We start from the raw sequence: 16,815 nt of genomic DNA, 5'->3' as shown, positions 1-16,815 counted from the left end.
GACAACTTGAAAACATCGAGTTGTGTGTTTTATTGATCGACGACCTTCGACAACTCGAAAACGTCGAGTTGTGGGTTTTATTGATCATTATGCCTGAATTCTGCACAAGCGTGGTTTTTGATGGGAAGTCAGCGGTGGATGGTCGCCTGTCAATTTCATTGTCCTGTTTTGTTAGTGTTTTTTGTTAAGGTGTTTATTGTTTTTTTTTCTTTTGCATTTCTTGATAGGCTATAGCCTATCACAAGAGGTATAGGATAGTGTAGATGTGCATGTGCTGTGTGCTTGAAAACATATATATTTCATCTATAAAAAAACCTGTGTATTCCACTAAACAAAATTATCTTCTACACTTAGTCGTTTCTGAGATATTTCTGATACGTTATTGTGATAAGCTGGCTTCCCATTTGGTCCTTCGATTTAGCTCAACATCACCTCGAAATTACCTGGAAGGTTTAATAGAATATCTTTAGCTGTTCCTAAGGAATTGCTGATATTTGCACTTATGCAACTTTTGATTTAATTGCTTATATTCTTGATGTATAACCAAATTGTAAAAGAAACTGTACATCTAAAGAATCCCTATTTTATTTGGTCTTTTTCTTGAGCTAGACGGTTCTATTGCAACTCATTATTATTAAATAAATTTTGAATTATTCAACTTTTTTTTGTATTTTTTGTCATTTTCTTGTTATGTTTTTTTTAAAAGTGTTCTTAGCTGTTCTTTTTTTTGCAGATGTCACTTTCCTCACGAAAACGGAAGGCGATCCTAAGAAAGTTTCAAATGGGTTCTGAGAATGCAGCTTCATACCGAGTCTCTTTAAGGGTTTGTCAGTCTACGTAGATTAATATTTTATTGCTTTATTTTTTATTTTTGTCTCCTACCCGCCAGAACCACTAATAATGTAAAAGTCCAAATGATTCAACCTACCAGTGGCGATACTAAGGGTTGAACTTACACCTAAAAGCTAGAATCACTATCGAAAGAACTAGACAGAATCAATTAGCACAGTCGATCTGATTTAGCCCACTACTGGTGATAATAGAGACTGTAAAATATACTTGGAAGCTACAATTACTACTAGAATCACTAGATATCACAATGAAACTGATTTGACCTGTTAGTAGCGATACTGCATGCAGCAGATTTAAACAGATTTATATTTTTTCTTCTTGTCTCTTTTTACTTTTTATCTTTTTCACCTCCTACCGGCCAGAATCGCTTATAGCGTCGATACCAAATTGATTCACCCCGCTAGTTGCTAAAAAGCAGGTTTAATACATCCCTTGAAGATAGAATCACTACTACCATCACTAGATGTCACGACCAACTAGTGGTTAAGCTACAGGCTTTAAATTCATTTAGATTTATATTTTCTTTCCCCTTGTTACATTTTTTCTGCCTTAATATTATCTCTTGCCTTATTTTACTTTTTACGTTTTAATCTTGCACCAGCCAAAATGCTTTAAGGCTTATGCATTAACCGTCGGTGCTAATGTCTTGATTGACAGGGGCGTCGTTGCGGGAGGGGAGGGGTTTAAGTTGCCCCCCAATAATGTGGAGAAAAGTTATTATGTAACTCATGCTCCACTCCATCCTTTTTTTAAATTCGCCTTTAACGAATCGCTTTCTCCACATGTCTTCTTTGTCGCCGAGTAGAGGGGTATGGGACCAGAAAGGTTTTTTTCATGCTACCAAACCTGGACCTCTTGATTATATGAAATATTACTTATCGTCTTTGTAAGCGCTTTATCTATACCCAGTCCATTATTTCCATTTCCCCCACTCCACAATCTTGTAAAGTCCTCCTTTCCTGCTGTGACCATGAACATAGAGATTCCTCTTTATGAGGTTATAAATAAGTGGTTTTAAGTAGCCGCAGTCGCGGTATCCTCACAATACGCTACCAAAGCCTAACCACATTCACCAGCCTATAGAGTCAGTTGCTCTAGAGCAACTAATTTCTAAAAATGGTTCGATATCTAAGACTGGAGCTGCGTTAATCGCCAGTTATTTATGTTAGATTGTGACTCGCTATTTCATAAAATCAAGGTTCCATTCCATCCCCTTAGCCCCAATTGTAGTTCTTATCTTAATGAGCGTGAGATTGAAATTCAGATTACCAATTATCTTGTGGAAATAAATCACGCACTTAGGGGTGCAGAACTTCTTGCGGCTCCAACTAGACGTGTTTGCAAAAAAACAGAGGTGGTCGATTGGTCAACAAACTCAAATCTTGTTTCAGTATGTGAATTCCATCTACTTCGCCCGACTGTAGCTTTTATCTTAGTGAGTATGAGACTGAAATTCAGATTACCAGCTATCTTGCGGAAATAAATCACGCACTTCGATATGCAGAACTTATTGCGTTTACAACTAGACGTGTTCCCAAAGGAAACAGAGGTGGCTGATTGGTTAAAAAACTCAAATCTTGTTTCAGCATGTGAATCGGCTGTGCTGTGGCTCTGAATTTGGAATGAATGTGATAGACGGCGTTCTGGTATAGTAAACAATTTGCGTTTAAGAACTAAAGGAAAATTTGCAAGAGCTCTTAAGGACCACAAAATCATGATGATACAAAAAAAATGTAGACATTGTAGCGAGTGATCCTTCTCTTTTGTGGAAAAGTCTTAAACGTTCCGAGCGGACCTCTACTTAAATTAAGTTGATTGATTATTAGAAAATTAATTTTTCGTCTCCTTAACCTTTCATTGAAAGTAAATTTGAAAAAGAGATTGACAGTATCTTGGCTGAATTCTAGCGATCTACCTTCGCAATTACTCGTGATGTAAAGTGCGCTTTAAGAAGGATAAAAAAAAACATCCGCTGGTGTTGATCTGGTCCGCGCTAAACATTTTGAAAATGCTGGTGATTTGCTTGTGGAACACCTCTCGCTGTTGTTTCGAATGTCAATTTCTTCAGGTAAAGTGCCACAACAGTTTTGCATTGACTAGATCACTCCTATTCCCAAAAATGGAAAAAAAGATCTTGAAGATTGTCAATCATACCGCCCTATAGCCGTTTCGTTTACCTCGTTCAAATTTGTGACATTTCTTGTAAGTGTTATGCTCCTCCGCATCAGTTCGGTTTCCAGAAAGAATTAAGTCGGGAGCATGCTCTTTGTGCCCTTTTTAGTGTTCTAGCTGATGTGGAAGGATTTGGTGTTTCCTTGTTCATTGCTCACTTTACATAGCTAGAGCATTCGATTTGTGTATATTTTACCAGATTCTGTCATAAGTTATGAAAAGAGGGGTCTATCCCTCTATTATTAAATGTCTCCGTTATATGTTAAGTCATCTTAAAGATAAAATAAATGGTGGCTCAGATCTTTTCAATGTAATTAAGGGTGTCAGACAGGGTGGCTTAACCTCCCCTGCTCTTTTTAATAACTCAGTTTCTGCTGCTCAATACTCTGTCGAGTGCATGTGTATTTATGGTAGAATTGATGTTTCATTATGTTTCTAAAGTTTCCTAATATGATGTTTCCTAAGCTAATGATATTTTGAACCTAAGTCACACCTGTTTGGGGAATATGAGAAGTTTTTTAAAATTCCAGCATCAATGTCAGCAAATCGGTCTGCATTTTAATGTCGATAAACCTGTAACAATCGCTTTCAATCTTAAGGGTAACTCTGACACACGAGTTGAACTTTCTGAAACATATATTCCGCTTTCTGATAGCCTTATTTATCTTGGTATGCCTATTGGAAGAAGTATTAAAGAAATCATTAAGCTTGTAATTTAAAACCTCACTAAAAAGATTCGAATTGCATATTCTTCGCTTGCTCCTAATATCACAAATTTTGTCGGTTTCACCTTTCCAAACTTTACAATAGTCTAACTGTGACCCATTATCTTGCTATGTCCCCCATTTGAATTTTTTTTCTGCTTCAACCAAAAAAATATTAACCAACTCTTTTAAATTTGCCAACTATCTCCTGTATCTGCCTCCTTGGACCAGTAATTCTTATCTGGTACAAAAATTTAAATTGATTCTGCCTGCAAACATTATTGATAAATGAGTGGAAGATTTCAAGACCTCCGCTAAAATATCTCAGCCACCAGTGGTCTTCCCTCTTCGTGTGGTGTGTAGTTATGTTTGTGTTTGTTGATTGTAATATATCTGTTGTTGTTTGTTTTCTCTTTTTTTTTGTCTTACTCTATCACTAGGGCTACAAACCCTCCTTTGTTTTGTTGATGGATCAGAAATAAATTTATTGATTGATTGATAAATTCGTTGTGAAAATTTTTTAAAATCTATTCTAAGTACTATTCATATTTTATTTTACACCTAGCCCTCTTATTCCTAAAAATCTCTTTCTGTACCCTAATATATCTTATATTCCTTATCTGGCTTCTTCAAATCAAATTCGAACTCATCCTTCCCATACGATGAATAGTTGAACAAAAGAGGAAGAGTAAACTTGAAGGAACCACTGTGGTTTTCAGCGCTCCATTGACGATGTGGTTTGTTGAATTGAAGCTTACGGTCATTGTCCCTTTTGAATACTGCTGGGATCACATTTTCTTTTCAAATAGCTAGAGTTGCGCCACTAATGTCTGTTTCTGTTCAAGCAACTTTATTCTAAAAAAAAAGTTGGAATCTCGTTTAACTTATAAAAATAGAGTTGGGGCAAAGGTTAAATTTACAAAAAATAAATGAAAATGAAGTTTCATATCAAGATTCAAAACATGCAGAAACTCTTTTGTGTAAGGGTGGGTTGATGACCTCTCAGTCCGCCACTACACTACATGATAGTCGGTTGTTTATTGAAAGTATTATACTAATTACCATTAAAAATACGTGAAATGTAATGATGAAATAAAAAGGATGACAAACATATCTGAGCAGACAATTTTTAGCGTAGAAACTGGAGGATTGGGCTTTTGAAAATTTTAGTAAGAGTATTTTCGGGACTTTGCCTCCAAGACCATATTGCTTACATACTTCATAGTATGTTTCACATTGGATTAATTATTTTATCTTTCAATTTCACAACAAGTTGAAAGATTATCAATTAACCAATGAAACTAGAATGAAACACATGCATAATTTGCTTGTTTATGCTTACAAAGGAAGGTCCTCAGGATCTTAGTTTTACTCCAATATTCTAAAATAGATCAAAATATTCAACACTTTCTTAGACACCCGAGGCTCCGACTTGATGGGAACTGTGGAAGAAAACAGACGTGAAAGAGCCTTAGGTGCTCAGCGGTTTGTTTGTTAAAATGGTGTCGATTCTTAAGGATCTGGTTCAAATAACACTCATTCCGAGATATGACCGCTGTCCTGGTCCGATCAGCCCTGGCTAAACAAAGAGATTAAAGAAATAATAAGTTTTAATTTCGCATTTTGGGTATTCGATCAACAGTTCGATCTTGTTTAGTGAGTGTTCCCCTCCCTTTGTTTTGACAGTATGAAAATTTACTTTTGTTAGTTACTTTTGATTTTTGTCTGTAAACTTAAAAAGATTTGACTGGAAATATCATAAAACGGAAAAATTTATTTATATATTTTTTCAAAATTCTATTTTTCTTTAAGAGATTTGGCTACTACCGCAATCCATAGATCGAGTGATTATTTTTCGCTGCTACCAACTGTCTTAACCTGCTCTCACGCTTTGTATGTTATTTTCTATGCTAACTGGCTGAGTTACATTACTCAGAGGGCAAACTGTGTCATTTAAACGAGCCTTTTCACATTAGGCAACCGTAAAAATCGGTCGAAACAACATTAAAATCGTCTTAAGTCATCACAATGGGCAAAATTTGCTCTCTAAGATTCCATGACATAACTGAAAGTCTGCTGTTGTGAAAGGTTATACGGTCATGCTTGTGTGAAGGAACCATTATGAGTTTCTTGATTGATATGCATAGCTTACAAAATTTAACTGATTTAGTTTTTTTTTTTATTTCACTTGATGTATGATGGTGTAGTTATTAAAAGGAAAGACTTTCAAGTATTCTGGTTTTTCTGTCGTTCCATGTTCTACCGTCTTTGTTGTATTGTGTGTATTTGCAATTCTTTTTTTTACTTTCTACTGTCTTCAAATTTTATTTTAGTTTTCCTTACTTAATAGTTGCGCTTGGGAGAGGGGTCTGGACCCCTCAGACCTTTCCCTTCCCAAACAATGATCGGGGTACTAATTCATACATAGTACTATTTCCGTGATGCTCTAGACGAAAATTTTGGTTTTAAAATACGTAAATATTATAGGTGTGTAGACTTTTTTTTTAATTTTTTTTAATTTTTTTTTAATACCAAATCCATTGATTCGAGCTTAGTTGGTAGTGGAGCATCTGGTTGAGACGGTATGACAATTTAAATTAAACGAATGAAATAATTGAACAGGATTGTTAATACCAGGCTCAAAACAATTCAGGCTAGATTAAAAAAAGTCTAAATGATAAAATTCGATTAGGAAATCCTAAAAATTGTATTTAGTTCCGATAATTCAAGGTCCGTTGTGAATCGTAAATTTTAGCGAAGGAAAATTTAAGAAGTTCTACAAGAAAGCTGGTGAGTTGCTTGGTCACTAAAAATTGTCAGTCAGGGAGCCACTCGCCAAAGAAGTGTCTGCTAGGTGATCAATGAGCAGAAGAAGGTATGGCAGGTAGTCATTACCACTGATTACAAGTGCCCCTCGGTGCTAATAACCTTAAAACTTGTAATTTCATTATTTTCGTTCTTCGAAAGAAAACCAAATGCTCTAATAATCAAGCATTTGGCTAGTAATGGAAAGTTAGTCTTTAACTACTTCTAATAGCAACTAATTACTATTTCTTATAATGTTCTTGCTAAAAAGTAAACTTTAAAATATGCTATGTAAGTAAGACGGCACTAGACCTTTAAGGTCTAATCCGGCGGTGGTGATCTCCGTTTCATGGGCGTTCAGCCAGGAAGCGCAATGGGGGGCTGGAACCAACCATCCTTTACTTTCACATACCATTTCTGCCTACCTTCCCCAGATTACTCCAGGGACCCATTTAGAGCTCGGTTGACTCTGGCTGAGCTTAAAGAGTCACGCCACTGACCCCTGTCCCAAACCCAATAGCTGGTCACAATTGGAATTGAACCTGTCCACCTTGGACAATTAATTCTCACACCACAGTGCCAACCACCTTGCCAGGACGGCTTGGCCAGGACTGAGCTCAGTATATTAAATTCTTCCACCTGAGTGTGAATTATAGATGGAAGAAACTTTAACATTTTCAGAACTAAACAAATTCATTGTAGAGCACAAAAGAATCATTCAAACATTTTCCACTACACCAAAAAATAAATCACTGTCTGTTTCCCGCATATGTATAATTTTGTGTGTACAGCGCTCGCACAAGTAGTACTTAGGGGGTCACGTCATCTGAGAATACCTTAATGGTGGACACAACTGGCCTGACTTCACCATCTTCAAATGTCTGGCCTGTAGGGGGGGGGGATCTAGAAACTACGGCTTTGGTCGGTTTGCGTGTATAAAAGTGTCCAACTGGAGATTACCAACGTGGTAATCTCCCGTATAGCTTCGTGTCTATTTGGTGGTTTGGAATTTATGTGGCTTGATTTAGCGAAGGTGTAGAGACGCTACAAATTCTGAAGCATCGAGAGCTTTTGGAACATTTTAAGCCTCTGTGATTGGGCTTAAAAATAAAAGGTTTAAAGTTTATCAGAGTCTTTTTAAGTTGAGGCAGTGACCTGTCACAAAATCGTTACTTATATCTACACTTTTAATTTTCTGAATGTCACCTATCCTATACACTTGCCTGGCTTAAATGGTTTTGCCAGCTTACTTTTGTATCTTTGCTACCATTTCGAAATTGGATTCGAATTATTGAGCAGTAACTGAACCTTTTTATATTCAAGTTGTTTTTTAATTATTTGATATAGAGCTTTCTGAACAGTACGTTCATTTGTTTAATGTTTTTTTGAAAATTATCTCTTTCTTTTAAATAGAAGATAGAGCCCCCGGAAGAGTACTTACAAGAAGATGTTCGTGCAGACCAAACGAATTTGTCACGTGAGGTTCGGGACTTTTTAGCTTCTTTAAGGTAAATGTTATACTGTTATTATTCTTCTTTTTTTTGTAGATCTTGGGAGGTCTTTGTTTGGAAGATGACATAACAAGCAAGGAAAACTAAATGTAACATTTATTCTATGATTTTATCTTTTTGATAATTTTTCTTTCTGCTTCCTGTTTGAGCATATTTAATTTTTTTTGCATATTCCATTATATGTTTGACAATTTGTCTGGTCTGCCTCTCCGCTAGACCACTTCTGTGGGCATGGGTCATGGATTGTTTTGAATAATGAAAATAACATAAGAGGAACAGAAGAGATGTATGAGCTAAAGAAGAACTGATTTGTTAATTGACTAGTATCAAGCAGAGGAGTATTTAGTAGGTAAATTCTTTATTCTTAGTTTTCTGGGAACTTTTTTTGAGGATTTATCCACATTTATTTGAAGGAGTTTGAGTCTTCGATTTGATATCTAGTTTTTTTTCGTACTATGCCCCTGTATGTTTTGAGTGCCATCACTGACTGCAAAGTGTTGTCATCGTTTTATATAGATTGGATGTCAAATATAGCGTGACACAAACAAATAAGTTTTTTTATTAATATATTCAAATTATATGAGAATAATTAAGACACAAACAAAATAAGTTTTTTTTTCGAACTTAAATAACCTTATATATCCCCCTTTCCCGTGGCCGATTATAAAACGCTGATGTTTGTAACTAGTGCCATCAGTTGCTCAGTTTTACAGTATCAAGCCTTCTACTGCTCACTGACCACCTGTCAGCCACATGTTTGGTAAGCTGCTGGAACGACAACTTGAAGTGGATTTTAGCGTCAAGGATGAAATCTAGGACCATAATAGTTTGATCTATTCGGGTAGTACATTCAGGATTTTGGAAGGAGTTAGGCAACTGGAGAACTGTGAAAAGGGTGGCTGGTAACTAAGTTTGACGAATTCCTAAACATAAGGCTTTTAAAGTCGAAGTCCTCTGTAAGAAATTTTGAAATGTGCGAATGAAGTCATATTTCTGGTGAGTTTTCTTCAGTGATAATCTGCTTGTAAAATCGAATCTTCTTTTAAGATTTAGTTCTACCATTGAATCTGACTATTTAAATAGTACATGCTTGACAAGAAGACATGGATCCCTGTTCAAGGTATCCCTGGATCCCAAAGTTCAAACATATTCATTCTTGTTATGCTACGGCTTAGACTCACACTGATTCAACCCTAAAGTGAGGGATATTTTCTTTCTTGAAGGGGGGTGGGGGGGTGGGAGGACTAAAAACATGAAAGAGGGATGCTGTTTTTTCGCTTTCTTTTTATTTGTTTAGAGTATGGGAATCATTTGGATTAATGTCCTTTCTCATCTGCAGGAACACGTAAAGAAGAAAAAACAAACAGAACAAATGAAGCTGTTTTTTGAGGAATCATATTTGAAGGACTTAAGAAGCTTATCCTTAAATCATTTATTAACAATATTCTTTTTTTTAGAGTATTTTCCTGCCTGGGAGATAAATTTATAAAGGAATGCATGACCCTTATGGAGTATAAACATTTTCAACCAAATCAGCTGGTTTTTCAGCAAGGTAAATCTCTCTCTCTCTATCCTCTCTCTCTCTCTCTCTCTCTCTCTCTCTCTCTCTGTCTCTCTCTCTCTCTCTCTGTCTCTCTCTCTCTCTCCCTTTTTCTAAAATCTTTTCTTTTTCTCTCTTTTCTCTCTTTTTCTCTCTTTATATATATATATATATATATATATATATATATATATATATATATATATATATATATATATATATATATATACTAGCTGTTGTATACAGCTAGTATATACAGCAGCACCCCAACAGCTAGTATATATATATATATATATATATATATACATATATATATATATATATATATATATATATATATATATATATATATATATATATATATATATATATATATATATATATATATATATATATCTTCCCCTATCTTATCTTTCCGAGTGGCTCTTTTCTCTTACTCCCTTTCTTTCATGACACTGGAAGAAGAGCAATATTTTTAGCAAAACCAATGGGTTTTCCCGCAAGGTCAGTTTCTCTCTTCTCTGATTCTCTATCCCACGCTCCTCATCACCTCTTTTTTCTCCTTTCCTTTTCCTCTCATTTTTTCCTCCCTCCTTCTGCTCCATTTCATACGCCTCGCTATTTTCTTTTCCTCTCTCTTCTCTCCCTCTTTCTCTCCCTTCTGTTTCTACCCCTCTCTCTTTATATTTTTATTGTATTTTTTCTATTTCTTTTAACAATTACGATAAATATTATTTTAAAGTAATTGATTATTTTCAATTTTTATTATTTAAGGGTCCGAAATTAGGCCTCTGGGACTATATTTTCCCAACCTTAAGCTTATTTTTTACAAAAGGAAGGTTGCTATGTCACACCTTGTGGAACTCAGAATCAATATTAGAATTTCCAATCAATCAATTGATGAATTCAAACAATCAGGTTCCATTTTCATTCTCCTTGGTTCCTTGATGTTTTAATGTCTCCGCAACATTCAGTAAAAAAAAAACTATGCTGATGGATTCACTATCAAAAAGAAAGAAAGAAATAAACTCGTGTTATAAACGTTGCATGTAGGAAAAAGTTGATATTGGATTTGTTTCTTAACCAAGTCCTTTCGTACACTGGGGTGCTAATTTGGGACACTCCCTAGATTTTGAGAAGTATATTTCTTTTTGGATTCCCATTTTCTGTATTTTCATTTGGCTACCTCATAGAAAAATTCCCCCCCCCCTGCATTTTCCTGGATTAGAGCAACTTTGATAAGATTTTCCTTTGTTATACTTGATGTTTGTTGTCAAATATGACTGTGTAATGTTGCTTATTTGTTTTCAAAATTTAACACAGCAATTCTGACGAAGAGGTAGTAGTGGCCTAGTCACTTTATGATTATGAAAAAAAAAACACAGAAGGAAATATTAGAAGATCCAGGTTTTCTGGCATGAATAGACATTAAAATAAGCCAACGGACAGTAAATTGTATTCATTTTGGTATCTTTGGTACTTCCAGCAAATAATAACTTTAATGTTTTATACTACTGTTTACTGTTTAATAATAACTGTTTAATCTATTTTTAGGTCAGCTTCAGGAGGCGGTATACATCCTGTTAAGTGGAAAGCTTGAAGTCTTTATTCCCGAAAGAGTAAATAGTCAGATTTCTTTGAAATTTGTCAAGTCTGGAGATACAGTTTCATCCTTTCTTAGTGTTATTGAGGCAATTTCTGTGAGTAGGCCTTTCTTTTATTTTAATATATATATATATATATATATATATATATATATATATATATATATATATATATATATATATATATATATATATACATATATATATATATATATATATACTAGCTGTTGGGGTGGCGCTTCGCGCCACCCCGACACCTAGTTGGTGGGGGCGCTTCGCGCCCCCCCCAAGCCCCCCCCGTGCGCGTAAGTCGTTACGCGCCATAATAGTTACGCGCCATTGTAGTTGTGTCCCTATGTCCCACCTGTGAATATAGATATATATATATATATATATATATATATATATATATATATATATATATATGGTTTTAACTACGTAAAACTTGCGAATATACAACATTCTTTGCTGTCCCATTGTCTTTGCATATAAATAGATTGTCAGGTTTACCGACTCTTGAACATGCAACATATAATGGTCCATGGGAAAACAATCTGTATTCAGATCTATACCTCATGATTCTAATGATTGCCCTTGAGCTTTGTTGCTGGTGATTGCTAATCGACCATTCCCTGTCCCGGTGTCCCGGTCGTCATTTATATCCCCCTGTTTCCCCCGGTGTCCCCGTTGTAGTTGTGTCCCTGTGTCCCGGTCGTCATTTATATTCCCTGTGTCCCGGTCGTCATTTGTATCCCGGTGTCCCGGTCTTAGTTTTTTATTGGTTTTTACCTTTATTTTAGCTTATTTTTCAGTTTTTTCCTTTTTTTTATTTTTTTTTTATTTTTTATTTTTTTTAGTTTTTTACCTTTTTTTAGTTTTTTTAGTTTTTTTAGTTTTTTAGCTTTTTTACTTTTTTTATTAGTTTTTAGTTTTTTTTGTAGTTTTTGCCTTTTTTTAAGTTTTGTTTTTCTCCTTTATTTTTTTCCTTTTTTTTCTTTTTTAGTTTATTTAGATTTTTAGATTTTTTAGTTCTTTTATTAGTTTTTAGTTTTTTTTTCTTTTCAGTTTTTTTGTAGTTTTTACCTTCTTTTTAGTTTTTTTAGTTTTTTTTTTTACTTATGTCCTGGTCGTCATTTATACTCCCTGTGTCCCGGTGCTTTGTTGATTGCTAATCGAACATTCCTTTTGTCCTGGTCGCTTTCTCTTTGAGTGTCGTCATTTATTTTTTTCTTTTTTAGTTCTTTTAGTTTTTACCTTTTTTAGTTTTTTTTAGTTTTTTAGATGAAAATTTTTTTTAGTTTTTTCCTTTTTTTCTTTTTAGTTTTTTATTGGTTTTTACCTTTATTTTAGCTTATTTTTAGTTTTTTCCTTTTTTTTAGTTTTTTTTTATTTTTTATTTTTTTTAGTTTTTTACCTTTTTTTAGTTTTTTTAGTTTTTTTAGTTTTTTAGCTTTTTTACTTTTTTTATTAGTTTTTAGTTTTTTTTGTAGTTTTTGCCTTTTTTTAGTTTTTTCAGTTTTTTTTAGTTTTTTATTGGTTTTTACCTTTATTTTAGCTTATTTTTCAGTTTTTTCCTTTTTTTTAGTTTTTTTTTAGTTTTTAGTTTTTTTAGTTTTTTACCTTTTTTTTTAGTTTTTTTAGTTTTTTTAGTTTTTTAGCTTTTTTATTTTTTTTTATTAGTTTTTAGTTTTTTTGTAGTTTTTGCCTTTTTTTAGTTTTTTTAGTTTTTTAGCTTTTTTATTAGTTTTTAGTTTTTTTTGTAGTTTTTGCCTTTTTTAGTTTTTTTAGTTTTTTAGCTTTTTTATTTTTTTTATTAGTTTTTAGTTTTTTTTGTAGTTTTTGCCTTTTTTTAGTTTTTTCAGTTTTGACGTCACCTGATCCAGTTTTTTCAGGTGACGTCACCTGATCCATCCACAGATCCACACACAGACAACTTATTTATATATATATACTAGCTGTTGGGGTGGCGCTTCGCGCCACCCCAACACCTAGTTGGTGGGGGCGCTTCGCTCCCCCCCAAGCCCCCCCGCGCGCGTAAGTCGTTACGCGCCATAATAGTTACGCGCCATTGTAGTTGTGTCCCTATGTCCCACCTGTGAATATAGATAGATATATATATATATATATATATATATATATATATATATATATATATATATATATATATATATATATATATATATATATATATATATATATATATATATATATATATATATATATATATATAATATATATATATATATATATATATATATATGGTTTTAACTACGTAAAACTTGCGAATATACAACATTCTTTGCTGTCCCATTGTCTTTGCATATAAATAGATTGTCAGGTTTACCGACTCTTGAACATGCAACATATAATGGTCCATGGGAAAACAATCTGTATTCAGATCTATACCTCATGATTCTAATGATTGCCCTTGAGCTTTGTTGATGGTGATTGCTAATCGACCATTCCCTGTCCCGGTGTCCCGGTCGTCATTTATATCCCCCTATTTCCCCCGGTGTCCCCGTTGTAGTTGTGTCCCTGTGTCCCGGTCGTCATTTATATTCCCTGTGTCCCGGTCGTCATTTGTATCCCGGTGTCCCGGTCTGTATATACATTCGTTTTTTAGTTTTGTTTTTCTCCTTTATTTTTTTCCTTTTTTTTTCTTTTTTAGTTTACTTAGATTTTTAGATTTTTTAGTTTTTTTATTAGTTTTTAGTTTTTTTTTCTTTTTAGTTTTTTTGTAGTTTTTACCTTCTTTTTAGTTTTGTTAGTTTTTTTTTACTTATGTCCTGGTCTTTTTTATTAGTTTTTAGTTTTTTTTGTAGTTTTTGCCTTTTTTTAGTTTTTTCAGTTTTTTTTTTTAGTTTTTTATTGGTTTTTACCTTTATTTTAGCTTATTTTTCAGTTTTTTCCTTTTTTTTAGTTTTTTTTTAGTTTTTAGTTTTTTTAGTTTTTTACCTTTTTTTAGTTTTTTTAGTTTTTTTAGTTTTTTAGCTTTTTTATTTTTTTTATTAGTTTTTAGTTTTTTTTGTAGTTTTTGCCTTTTTTTTAGTTTTTTCAGTTTTGACGTCACCTGATCCAGTTTTTTCAGGTGACGTCACCTGACACATCCACAGACAGACAACTTATTTTTATATATATAGATATATATATATATATATATATATATATATATATATATATATATATATATATATATATATATATATATATATATATATATGTGTGTGTATATATAACGTAATTTAATGTGTAACTCTTTCAACATAAACACTCATAAAAAGAAATTTTAAAACCTGTTTCCTATTTCACCAAAACCCCAAAGAATATAAATTAGATTGTTACGCTGGCGGTGGGTGAAAACGGATGTGCTGGTGAAAAACAATTGAAGTATACAGAAAATACTACAAATCTGGATTATTTGAAGGGCACACTTATGATAGTCACGGCGTATCGTGCAACGGGCACGATGTGGTTGAATTTTTCGAAGGGGAAAAGTGACAAAACAGTTTGTATAGTTTAATTATTGTCGTTCGATGAGAATGGCTTGTTCGAAAAAATTCAATTATATTCTTTTTGTACAACTCTTTTAAAAATCAGTACAACTCTTTAAAAATTGTCAGTAGCAATGAATGAATGAATGCATTAAATCCTTCCAGCTAATCTGTCTCACAGTATATTAAATTCAAGTTGAACAAGAATCTCTGAAATATTTGAAACCAACCTAGCGATTCTATATATCAATTTGGTCTACTAGAAATAATTTAAATGTATTTATATAATTTATATTGATATAATGTTAAAAGCTACAAATTTGCCGAAATCGAGGATTAGAAGTATTAGCTTGTTAGGTAAGATCATGTTTTCTAAAAGCATACCGTTGTGCTCCAAAAGTATAACGTTCAGACGTAGATCTACAATTCGAAGCTTGACTGTATCTTTTGTGGATACGTTTTAGACCTATTCTTTTTTTTTTAGTTCATGTTTAATATGAATAGTTTGATGTTGCGATGCGAAACAGTTGTCTTCAATTCTCATTGTTTTTTTTTATGATTTTATGTTTTTGCCACCTATATTTCAAAATTTTTGTCTAATTTCAAAATTTTTGTCTTGCAATGGCATACCTGTTTTTGTTTGATTATAATACATGTAATTTATCAAATTTCACTGTGTTTCTTCCAACTCAAATTACAATCAACAAAAATCCCAAATACCTAGTTTCAAAAACTTTATTAATAATATCACCACCAAAGCAAATTCTATCCAAGGAATTTATCACAACACCGGTACGGCTAAAAATCATATAATTAGTTTTACCAACATTAACACTTAAAAAACTAAGACTAATAAGTGTATTCAGGTACTGCAGGAAATCATTCGCGTGAACTACGAGATCTAAAAGGTTCGCAATTGTTATTGCTCTGCAATTGCTATTGCTTTCTCGTCTGCAAATGCGGTAAGAATTGCACAAGGAAAATAAAATCTTAACGTATCAAAATATACTAAAAATAAAAGTGGCCCTAAAACAGATCGTTGTGGAACTTCTCAATTTACTCGTGATGCAGCGCTTGTAGTATCATTAATCGCAACGGGCATTGATCTTCCATACAAATAGGATATAAACCACTTAAGACAATTATCCCTGATACCCAAATCGCTAAGTCTACGCAACAATAATTCAAAATCAACCGTATCGAAAGCCTTTTTAAAAACAATAAAAATTGTTAACGGAATTTTCCCACTTTCAAATGAAATGTTGATATTATCAACCAAATGCTGCATTGCGTGATTTGTTGAGTGGCCCTTTCTAAATCGAAACCGAGTACTGCATAGTAATGCCAAAGACTTAAGATATTTATATAGTCGCCCATACATCGTTTTCTCAATTTTTTTTTGGAAATAAAGGTAGGATTGATATTGGTCCCCAATTAGTCATCTCCTGCTTATTTCCGACCCTGTGCAACGGTATGACTCTTGCCTGCTTTAAAGCGTCTGGAAATTGGCCTTTCTCCATTGAAAGATTAATCAAAAATAGAATGGATGGTAATAAATAGCATGCAACAGCTTTCAAAGCTTTAAAACTTAGGCCATCTATCCCGGAAGAATTTGACTTTATTGTCTTAATAACCTTTTCAAGTTCCAGTATAGTGTAGGGCTCGATAACCTTTGCATTCCCAGACCCTCTTTCATCAATGAAGCCTTTACTAACGCACATCTCCAGACTGAGCAATATTATTTTTAGTTGAGGCCCCAATCTTTGAAAAATATTTATGAAACTCATCAGCAATATGCTTCTGTTCAGCCATTAGCCTTCCATTCACTAAAATTACATCAATTTTAGAGTTTTTACGGTCGCCCTTCAATACGCCATTTATAATTTGCCAGGTACCTTTCGTATCACCAGCGTTTTCACTAAACTTTTCAGAATAATAATTTTTTAAAGCGGATCTCCTCAGAGAATTCACCAAGTTCCTTGCTTGCTAGAATATTTCAAGTCTTCTTGCGTTTTAGATTCCAGATACAAACGGTAAAGCTTGTTTCTCTTTTCAATATTTTCTATTATTGCAGCGTTAATCCGCGATTTTCTAGGCTCTTTTTCCCTTTTCCTTACAATTTTATTGTGCAACAAG

At 33.4% G+C, this 16,815-nt stretch overlaps 1 protein-coding gene across 4 annotated transcripts in view; it reads left to right on the top strand.

The window, feature by feature from the left end:
* LOC136033137 (neuropathy target esterase sws-like) overlaps positions 1–16,815 on the top strand; it is a 201,282-nt gene that overhangs the window by 45,377 nt on the left and 139,090 nt on the right. For all 4 annotated transcript variants that reach the window (XM_065713787.1, XM_065713796.1, XM_065713805.1 and 1 more), the window contains exons 4-7: positions 734–823; positions 7,947–8,041; positions 9,502–9,596; positions 11,139–11,284. In XM_065713787.1, coding sequence (XP_065569859.1) covers positions 734–823; positions 7,947–8,041; positions 9,502–9,596; positions 11,139–11,284 — 426 coding nt within the window. The remainder of the gene's footprint in view (positions 1–733; positions 824–7,946; positions 8,042–9,501; positions 9,597–11,138; positions 11,285–16,815) is intronic.

The sequence above is a fragment of the Artemia franciscana genome, chromosome 1 (genome assembly GCF_032884065.1).
Source record: "Artemia franciscana chromosome 1, ASM3288406v1, whole genome shotgun sequence".
NCBI classification, from domain to species: Eukaryota; Metazoa; Arthropoda; class Branchiopoda; order Anostraca; family Artemiidae; genus Artemia; species Artemia franciscana.
This window is presented reverse-complemented; position numbering and strand designations above follow the sequence as displayed.